We start from the raw sequence: 9,845 nt of genomic DNA on the forward strand, positions 1-9,845 counted from the left end.
TAGGAAGGGTTCCCTATCCCTATTCTCCATCTTGCTCAACACAGTGTTCAGCAATAAAAAGGAGGAGGAAGGGGAGAAGTCAGGAGTTGAGGAGTCAGAAATAACTATTGTATGTGACAAATCCCTTCTTTCCTAGAAGCAGCTGCCTGCTAGTGCAAAGCAGTGAATACCCTTATGTTGTTTTGTTTCTACGTACAGCTTTTTCTCCAAGCCTACGATGGGATACTGCCTTAATGTAGCGGGGCTATATTTCTAGGAGGAGTCCAGCTCCAAGCACTGCTTGTGTTGGCCTTGTGTTGGGGGCAGGCGATGAGGAAATGAACATCCAGCAGGATCCACTTGTAACACCATTAGCCATTTATTAACTCATCAGTTGACATGACTTCCACCTCTAATACCCACACCCTTGCTCAGGGAAGCCTGGAGCCTAGGAGGCTGTGCCCTAACATCAATCACCTCAGTGCTTTCTGCTTGTTTCCCCTTTTTCAAAGTTGGGGCTGATACTGATGATTTGACCTGTGCAGCTCTGGGAAGCCAGATGCCACCAGCTGGGGGACGGAATGGAAAGAAAACTGAGTGAATCACTCCTTCCCATCTTGGGGATGACAGATGCCCCTCCCTCTCAGCACAGCCTCCTGAGCAGTGAGCACTTCAAAGGCTTTCATTGGCACCTTCAGTGCAGGCTTGTTCAGGATGAACTGTGGACTGTGCAGTGCGCTCCATCACAACACTGGATGCAGGAGAAGCCCCAAATCCTACACTCTTGCTGCAGCCAGCCAACCTTGGGATGCAGGACAGCACAAGAAGAAGATAAAATCAGCCATGTTCTCCATGGAGCAGAGCAGCTTTCTCTCTGAAGATCATCAGACTGATTCAAAAAGGCACTTTACTGCATATCCCGTGAAGGTGGATACACTTGGCAAGAGCCTTTGAAAGTGGATTCTTAGAAGAGAGTCAACAGAAAGTTGAGTTTCCACAGCAGCACAGCAGCACTCTCCTCCCTGGCAAAGGCAGTTGAGATCAGCACTGAGATCCTGTGCAGGAAGCCCCCTTGTGCCCCCATGTAGCATATGATACCTAAGGCAAGTCAGAGCCACAGCATGGGTTCAATCAGACAACGCCGTCTTTGGGGTCTTCCCCACCCCAGCCAAGGGTCCAGATTGCAGGTGCTCAGCAAGAGGGCTGTTGGGATGCAGCCGAGAGAAACGTCCAAGTGTCCAGATGGGGAAGATATTGCGGTAGGCAGTGTAACTGATGGCACATGACTTGTTGAACACCCCAGCAATGTTCTCCTGAAAGAGAGACAGACAGCAAGGTGATGTGAGTGACAGGAGACCACAGCCTGTCCAAGACACAGTGCTGAGCTCATTACTTTCCTGAAGTCCTCCATCAGAAGACACATATGGCTTCTGAGGACATCATTACAAGGGCTACATGATGCCCAGGACATCTGCATTACTGGGGAACAAATGGGAGAGATCAGAGGATATCCACATACCTGAGGCCAGTCACCATTGGGCAGCTGCTTATCAATCAGCAGTTTGATGCCCCTTTCCAGCACACCAGTGTCAGGGTACCTGCAAAGCACAAGGGAGATATAGTCACTTTTGTCATCTAGACTGTCTGCATACCTACTTCAGGAGCTCAATCACCTTCAGTCTGCCTCAGGCTAAACTAAAGCATGCTGAGTGCTTTCAGAAGGCCCCTTATAACTCCACAGGGTACCATGCATTTCAAATACAGCAAAATGTGGCCTGAAGTTGTGATCCAAAGCTTTGCTTTGCTCTGGTTCCCTCTCTCCCTATCATTAGCAGCCTCACTGTCTGGACCACAGCTCTGGTGTCATTGCAGGAATGGAGTAACTGAAAAACATGACTGGGTGCATGGTCCACACTAGCATGACCCAGAGCCTATGCCAGCCTTTTCACACAACCCAGCTGGTCTCTCCCATCTCACCAAACTCTAAAAGAAATGTGACGTCAGAAGTGGCGAATGCTGCTCCTACCTGACAGCCATGAGCCCCAGCAGGGCCCAACATGTGTTGTGGATCTGTGATGTGGAACTCTGCACATACGTGCGCTGCTCACATGACTCAAAGTCCTCTCCCCATCCACCATCTGTCATCTGCTTGGAGAGCAGGAACTGGCAAGCTCGGGCCACTTCTCTGCATACCACCCTGCAGGGACAGGCAGAGAATCAGACAGGACTAGGGTACCAATGAGAGCTAGCTAGTTTGCAGTTTTCCAGCTTCAAACAGGAGCTGTGCTCCACCCTGCTCATGGCAGGGGCTGCCACAAGAGCTGGAACTCAGGCAAGTGAGTGCTCTGGTCATATCACAGGTATCAGATTTGGAAGGATCAGTATCTGAGACAGAAGAGCCCAGGGATCCACCCAGCCCCACCTCAGGGTCCCATCCCTGTCCCAGAGCTAGAGGTGGAGAAACCACCTGGCCTTTATTTACCCATCACGGTACACATGCTGCATACTGGCAAATGCCTCCAGACCAAACCAGGTTCCATATGTGAAGCAAACTCCCCAGCTCCTAGGCGAGAAGGAAAATCAGTGCAAGGACCAGGGCAGAGGCAGGCTCTGACACTGCTGTATGCACAGCAAAAACAGACATAGGCAGAGCTTGTCTACCCTATGGCCTAACTTTGCCCAGCACCACCAGAACCTGCTCCCAGACTTCTCTTAGACCAGAAGAGTTGGATCCACCCCAACCCCTAAAGGAGACCAGCTGTCTACATGCTGCTCTCACACACACTACCAGCCACAAAAGATGCTTGTGGTCTCTCTCGTGCTGAGGCAGACAGGGAAGAAATGGGCAGTTGGGAGTGCTGCTTACCCTTCCCATGACCCATCAGCTCGCTGCTTCTTGCGACAGAAGTCCAGGCCTTTCTGCAGAGTCTCTCTGGTCAGGAGAAAAATACTCAATCCAAAAGCAGCTCAAACTCAGTGGCTGCTTCATTAGTGGTATTCATTATTACCTCTGAGGATTTTAAGGGTCACATGATTAGATTAGAGGGCTCAGTTGGCAAGAGAAAGCAGACAGATGATTCCATCCAGAATTTCAGAGTCAAATCATGCTCTGCTTGGGTACTTCTCTGCCACATGCCAACACACAACCAGTTCGCTGCAAGATCAGGGCAATCATGAACTCATGCCTGATCATTCTCTACTGATTTTCCCCAGCTTGATCCCAAACAAAATGCCGAGTAAGATTAGGCTCTAGCATCCTGGGGGAGAGCTCTGGTTTGGGTATGTCACCGGCATACCACACCAAACATGCCAATGGCCATTCCAGGGGCTGCTCCATGTCGTTGCAGAGGCCCAGGCAAGATGAGGCTCAGCAGGTACTGTGCCAGGAAAAGACACAGCAGCCAGCATGGACCACCATTTTCTTCCCTACCTGACTCTCTTTTCACTGCCTTACCTGATCTCTGAGGTTCTGTGCTCAGGATACACATCTTGGAAGTGTCTCAGTGCCTGCATGACAGCTGACGTGCATTCCACGTAGGTGTAATCAATCATGATGTCACCTGTCAGCAGGAGAAGGATATCGGTGAAAGAGCCTCTCTTCTGGACAGTAAACTGAACCACACACTGCTGACCTCTCCCCTAGACTCACAGCACATGCAGGTCACAGAGGGTCCTCAAGCAAGACTTGCCACTTCACAGTAGGCAGGTCAACCAAGCCCACACAGCTCTTACCAAACACTTCTGAGGGGTTCAGCAGCTCCAGCAAGTGGCCTCCTCTCTTGGTTTCATATGTTGCAAAGCCTCCATCTGAGTTCCTCATGCTCAGTAACTGCCCAGACAAGCAGAGAGAGAAGATGGGGCTGGCTCACGGACAGTGCCACTCCAGTCTGACCCCAAGCAAGTTGTAAGGACAAAATCAGATCCATGTAGGTTGGCAAATTAGCCATGTTCCTAACCACACTGACAGTTAGATCTCCAGTCCAGATCATCATGTCACATGGCTTTATACAGACTTAGCAATACCACATCTAGCCACTCATCAGGCTTTTGCTTCTCTTACTTTAGCTTACTTTAGCCTGCCTGCTTCCCTTGATCCTAATCTTTGCAACACTTACCACATTCACAGCATCAAAGAGGCGCTCAGCTGGGACAGGGTTGACTATGAAGGGACACTTCTCCTGCAGCAGCATAATTGACTTCAGTCCCTCCGCTGTGCAGTCTGCCACAATCCAGCCACAGTCCCGTGTGCTGAAGGGAAATCCACCCTAGGGAGGTAAAGCATGACTCAGTACCACCCTCTGTTCTTGCACAGGGGAAGGTAGCATCTCCCATGCCCCCCCAATCCCCTCTGCCCAAATCTCAGCTCTGTGTATGCATCCATTGGAGTCCAGCTCCAGCCATCGCACCTTGTTCATATGGCGGTAATATTTCTGGTAGTCAGGTGGGTTCTCTGGGATCTACGGAAGACAAGAAACAAGAAGGGCAGATTGAAGGTGCTTAGCTGAAAGGTCATGGTTTAAACAATCACAGATGCAGACCTCTTTGTGACTGCTCACCATCTGTCCTTCACTGAGGGAAGCAGACAGGGAAAGAGGTCAGCTCTGGAGTGGGGAATGCTGAATTAAAATCACATTTCAGCCTTGTATCAGCATGTGTTGATAAAGCTCCTTCTTGGGTGCTTTCCTGACAGGGAGCCATCTGCTTTCAAGGGCCTTACTGACAGTACCATGACTAAGATGTACAACTGCATCTACACCAAGCTGCTGGCCAGCAAGATCTGAGCTGTGCAGTCACTGGGGAAGGAGGCGAGTTTCCCAGAATGGTGCATCAAAAGCATGGGCAACAGCAAGGAGATGGGGAAACGAAGTCTGAGTTCTCAGTTTTCCAGCCTCTCTCAGCCCAAGGCAGCCAACTCAAACATCCCACAGGGCCTCACAGCAGGGCCTGGGTCTGGCCAAGGACCCGTCTAAGCTGCAAAGATGACTCCCAGCAAAAGGGCACAGGAAACAGACAGCTGTGCCCCAGATGTTGCTAGTGCAGCCCTGCAGGGAAGCTCTACATAAGACAGCAGAGGTATCCAGCAAGACTCTCACAAGAAGCCAAGACTGAATAGCCAGCATTGCAGAGACACCACCAATCAACTCAGCTTACCTGGGTAAACCTAAGAAACTCATGGGCATTCTGAAGGCAGGACATGAACTCAGGTATCTTCTGGGCTTCTGCCTAGACACAGAGATGCACAGTCAGCAAGGAGTTCTGGCCACCAAATGTCACTCAGAAAGAAGAGGATATGCTAGGACTTTGCTGACCTCAGTGCTATTAACACCTGCTCCTTGTTTAGCCCTTCCTGTAGGTTTGCATTCATTCTTTGCTTACTACTTCCATTACAAACCTCTCTAGTGAGAGCTACGTGCTGTTGCTTGCTTCACTGAGAGATATCTGCATGGCCAGGTGGGGCCTTACTCATGCAATCACATTACCCTCCAAAACACATACCCACCAAAACTCTTTCTGTCCTTATGCTGGAGAACAGTCCTGCATGCTTTTCCTGACAAACAGAAATGCTGTGGGGCCAAGCAGAGCAAGGAGCAAGAAACAGGGTTTTACCACAAGACCATAGCAACAGAGAAATCTAATCTGGCCCATTCTGCTGGCATTGTGACCTGCTTCAAAAGCAGCTGGCAGAGAAGGGCTGTACTATTGTACTGGACAGCCTACCGACCACGGCTGAGGGGCTTTCTGAGGAGAGTGCTTCCCTGATGCAGCAGTATCATGTGATGCCATAATCAGCAGAGGCACAAGGGGATGTGCAGTAGAAGCCCTTCATATTTGAGGATGCACCATGATGGTCTTTTGTCAAGGCACTGTGCAAACTTGAGAGGTATCTTACCTCCAGGAAGGCCTGGATAGCAAAGGCAGTGTCCCACAGCTGGGATCCATTTGTACCCTGAAAGTGAAAAAGTGAATAGTGAAGGTCAAGTAGCCACTGACATCTGTGGGGACTCTAGGACAGCATATTCCTCCTGCATTAGCCCCTCTGCTCCCTCCATCCTGCATCTTGGTTTCATGTCACCCAGCACCACTGCTGCTGTGCTGGCACTAAGGGGTGGAATGCAGAAGCCTGGAAACAGCAGAGGGACAGGAAATGAGAAGGCTGCTTTAGCCTGCTTTGCACACAGCAAGAACAGGAGAGATCAGCAGTTATGAGCAGGGACGCAACAACCACAAGATAAGCACAGCGCAGTCTGTGTGCACTGTCAGAGCCTCCGAGCAGCAGTGCAGGCAAGGGACTGTCTTTCTCCTTCCCTTCTCCCAAGACCGATGGGTATGAAGGGGAATGGAGACCTACAGCTGCCCCCTTGGCCCATGGCCAGAAAGACAGGCAAGCAAAACACACACAATGGCACTGCCAGGCAGCCAAGGCCAACAGACACTGAAAATGAGATGCCAGAAGCTATCCCATTCTGGAGGCAGCTTCAGCAAGCCAGGATCTCTCTTGGTCACAGCTGGAATCCAACAGCATCTCACCTGCATCTTCATGCCATCAAGACCCAGCCTGTGGGAAGAGAAAACACAGCGCTGCAGCGCAGGCATAGCAAGAGCAGCAGGAAGGGGGTTGGGAGCCACAGCATGCCAACATCACAGGGATCCCATGCCACGCCAGGTGGGTCACACGCATCATTACCAGAGATAGTCAGGGATCCTGGAAACATGCTCCTGAAAAGCTGGTGAGTTCTCCCCATCCACAAACCAGCGAACCAACATGTTGATGGTCTTGGAAATCTGCCGAGAGCATCACTGTCATTGCTCTGGGAATCGCACCTTCCAGCCCCAGACACATACATACATCCCTGCCACACAGCATACATCCATCTAGAGGTCCTGGGCTTCACTCTGACAATTCCATCTGTGGCACTGCTCTAAGCATAGCTGAGACAGTATAGCAAGTGCCACAATATTACTTCAGGGCTTATCTTCACATCATGCCCCTGAACCACAAAGAAAGGTACCCCTTACTAGGACTACAGCTGCCCCTATACTCTCTGCCCCTCCTGTGTCCTGTTAGCATTGAAGTCTTGAGCATTATGAACAGCAGGGGTTGTGTGTGAGCAAGACCCAGAGTTTACGGTTACACACCACAACTGCGAAGGGCTGTGGAACCCCAAGCTACTTCTTAAAGAGCCAAGGGCAAGAATTTGACAGGATCAATATGAAGTGGCTTACTGGACCAATGCTGATACACTTGGTGAATCTGTCATCAGCCTTGATGTGGTCATACAGCTCCGTGATGGCTCGCTGCCGCAGGTAGGTGCTGTGGTGGGCTTCATACATATTCATGACAGCTGGAAAATAAAGGGACAGGCAGTGAAATATTTACACCTTGTGGCTACATCCACTTGCTGTGGCTGGCTGCACCGCTGCTCACAGGATGACCAAGCAAGGAAAGAATGGGAACTGCTCTGCCTCATGATGGCCTGAAGGCTGGGGCACAAGGCCCCGCTGCTGTGATGAAACTCAAGGCCCAGGGATCACACATCCAGTGCCTCCTTTCATGCTCCAGGGCACTGCCAGTAGCTAACAGCAGATCTTGAAGGGCCCTTATGGTACAGGACAGCTTCAGCTCCATTAGAGGGCAGTTGCATGGCAAGGGCCCTTCCATCTCATCCAGCACCACACTCACCATAGGCGATTCCCAGTAGCCAGCTATGTGGGGTGTAGACATCACAGGCAGCCACGTTGTTCCTCTGCGCTGCCCAGTCAATGCTGGCATAGTCTTGCACATACAGCTCCTGTCAAAAGACAATACGGGTGATCAGCCTGGCAAGCTGGGAACAAACATCCAGAGGCAGCTTGCTGCATGAGGTCCACTGCCTGGACTGCTTTGTCCATGCAGGCATGGGAGATGCTGCGTCATGAGCCAGAGGCTGGCCCCAGTGACACAGCAGGCACAGCAGGCAGGCAAGGAGACAAGTCTTCTTGCTGGGGAGCCCCTGCAGGGTCAGCTCCTCACCTGCTGCAAGCTCCGGATTAGTTCATCCTCTTCTGCTGACAGACGCTTGGCGTAGCAGTAGCTCATGGGGAGGTAGACCTGGCGGCAGTGGCACCAGAGCCTGGACGGATGGGCTGGGAACCACGTAGGGAGCAGCCTATTTGCAACAGAGAAGGTGCTCCTGTGAGCAACAGGAAGGGCCAAGGGAAACACACAGAGGTGCCAGGCCTTCTGCTGCTCGTAGCAGGCAGGTAGAGCTGGCAGTGTTACACACAGTAAGCTCTGTGCTATTAGGCTCAGTTCTGCTTGGTCACATGAGCAAAGGACACTGAGGATAAAACCAACAGGTCTGAGCTCTTGCATATCCCTTTGGTGCAGCATTTGTTGCTATGAGCCCATCGGCTGCTACTGCCGCCAGCCTCCCAGCAGACAGGCAGCCCGAACAGCCACTGCTCTGGGCCATGGCTGGACTCAGCTCCAGGCTGAGATCAGTGGCAGGATTGATGACATCCCTGCACCCACAGCAATGGCAGCACATACCACATCTCTGGGAGCAGCGTGTTCATCCCCTCCCAGCTGTAGACATTGAGGACGGCCAGCCAAAACTTGCCCCAGGAGGGGATCCCCACAGCACCTCCTGCAGACACAGATCAGGGCTTTCAGTGATGCAGCCGTGCCCGCTCCCTGCTTTCTCCGACATCCCACTGTTTGCATTTCCCTGCGCCCACAGCCGCCTCCAAACAAAGGCAGGCAGCAGAAAACAGCAACTTTCCCCATCACCGGGTGAAGATCCAGATTCCACCCAGGGCACACAGCTCCTGCACCACCCACTGCCCAAGCAGCCGGGCACAGCTGCACTGACCTTTGCTGTGCAGGTTGACGCGGGCACGCACGATGTCGGGGTCATCTGGGCCAACCCCCAGGATCCTCAGGGCTACATAGTTGAGCGCCGTGCCAAACACCGTCGATTTGTCTTCCACGTGCCTGCCACGCACAGACACAGACAGCACAGCATCAGACGCGGACGGGGCTGAAGGGGAACTGCCGCCAGAGAGACCCACGCGCCGCAACCCAGCGCAACCCCCCCCCGTTACTCACAGGCCCCAGCCGCCGTCCGGGAGCTGCACGGAGCGCAGGTAGCGCACCATCTCCCTGCGGAAGCCGTCGGGCAGCGGGATGCGGGCGGTGTGACAGACGATGAGCAGCCCTGCGGGCAGAGGAGCGCCGTTCACACCGAGCCGGGCGCGGCGCAGCCCGGCGGCGCGGCGAGACCCACCTGGCAGCAGGAATAGCGGCCCGCCGTAATCGCCGGCCCAGTGACCGTCCTCGGCCTGCAGCGTGGCGTAGAAACGCATGCCGTTGCGGGCGGCCTCCCGCGCCGTCCCGGCGACCGGCAGCGCCTGCAGCAGCTCGTCCTGCGGGGGAGACCGCGCCGCAACTCAGCCGGGCGCCCCGCGCCGCGCCCCGCGGCACCCGGCACGCGGCCCCGCACCGTGTCCAGGCCCAAGCTGTGCGCCTCCAGCGCCGTCTGCGCCCGCCGCCCTCCGGCTGCATCCTCGTTCTCGCCGCCGTCACCCAGATAGCACCAGCGCTGCCGGCCGCCTTCGCAGCGCAGCCGCCAGGAGGGCAGCTCCGTAGCTGCCGCCGTGCGCCACGGACCGCCGCGTCGCCGCACCGCCCTACGGAGATGGGCACGGGGATGGGGATGGTGGACAAGGGGCTGATGGGCACGGGGATGGGGATGATGGGCACTCACCCGTCCGCCGCCATCGCCACCGGTGCTGTCCGGAGCGGGGCCGGGATGGGGCCGGGACCGCGCTACCCTGAGCCGAGATGGCCTCACGGGAGGCCGCCAATGGGGCCGTGGCACCGCCCC

The 9,845-nt window shown here is 53.9% G+C and overlaps 1 protein-coding gene across 3 annotated transcripts; it reads right to left on the reverse strand.

Annotated features, from left to right (window-relative positions):
- Nucleotides 1–335: 335 nt before the first annotated feature.
- Nucleotides 336–9,845, reverse strand: LSS (lanosterol synthase). Of its 3 annotated transcripts, XM_072342278.1 has the most exons (23): nucleotides 9,726–9,845; nucleotides 9,462–9,648; nucleotides 9,246–9,384; nucleotides 9,068–9,176; nucleotides 8,832–8,953; nucleotides 8,510–8,606; nucleotides 7,991–8,126; nucleotides 7,661–7,769; nucleotides 7,204–7,322; nucleotides 6,665–6,762; nucleotides 6,508–6,535; nucleotides 5,870–5,926; nucleotides 5,131–5,202; nucleotides 4,386–4,436; nucleotides 4,095–4,244; nucleotides 3,712–3,808; nucleotides 3,434–3,539; nucleotides 2,846–2,911; nucleotides 2,462–2,542; nucleotides 2,006–2,176; nucleotides 1,499–1,577; nucleotides 1,078–1,292; nucleotides 336–1,001 (listed from the first exon to the last, which is right to left on the reverse strand). In XM_072342278.1, exons 1-22 carry the CDS (start codon nucleotides 9,737–9,739, stop codon nucleotides 1,107–1,109), a joined length of 2,274 nt encoding a protein of 757 aa, XP_072198379.1. In that variant the 5' UTR covers nucleotides 9,740–9,845; the 3' UTR covers nucleotides 336–1,001; nucleotides 1,078–1,106. The 3 variants fall into 3 exon arrangements, with proteins under 3 accessions (XP_072198379.1, XP_072198378.1, XP_072198381.1); XM_072342277.1 differs by having other exon boundaries at nucleotides 336–1,292; XM_072342280.1 differs by lacking the exon at nucleotides 9,462–9,648 and having other exon boundaries at nucleotides 336–1,292; nucleotides 9,726–9,812.

Source organism: Excalfactoria chinensis, chromosome 7, assembly GCF_039878825.1.
Source record: "Excalfactoria chinensis isolate bCotChi1 chromosome 7, bCotChi1.hap2, whole genome shotgun sequence".
NCBI classification, from domain to species: domain Eukaryota; kingdom Metazoa; phylum Chordata; class Aves; order Galliformes; family Phasianidae; genus Excalfactoria; species Excalfactoria chinensis.

What these genes read in the sequence shown, in the direction of transcription:
- LSS (XM_072342278.1), bottom strand. An exon ending in GCCGCTATTCCTGCTGCCAG is followed by an intron (nt 9,177 to 9,245) that starts GTGGGTCTCGCC and finishes CTCTGCCCGCAG; the next exon opens with GGCTGCTCATCGTCTGTCAC. An exon ending in ACGCTGCTCCCAGAGATGTG is followed by an intron (nt 8,127 to 8,509) that starts GTATGTGCTGCC and finishes TGTTGCAAATAG; the next exon opens with GCTGCTCCCTACGTGGTTCC.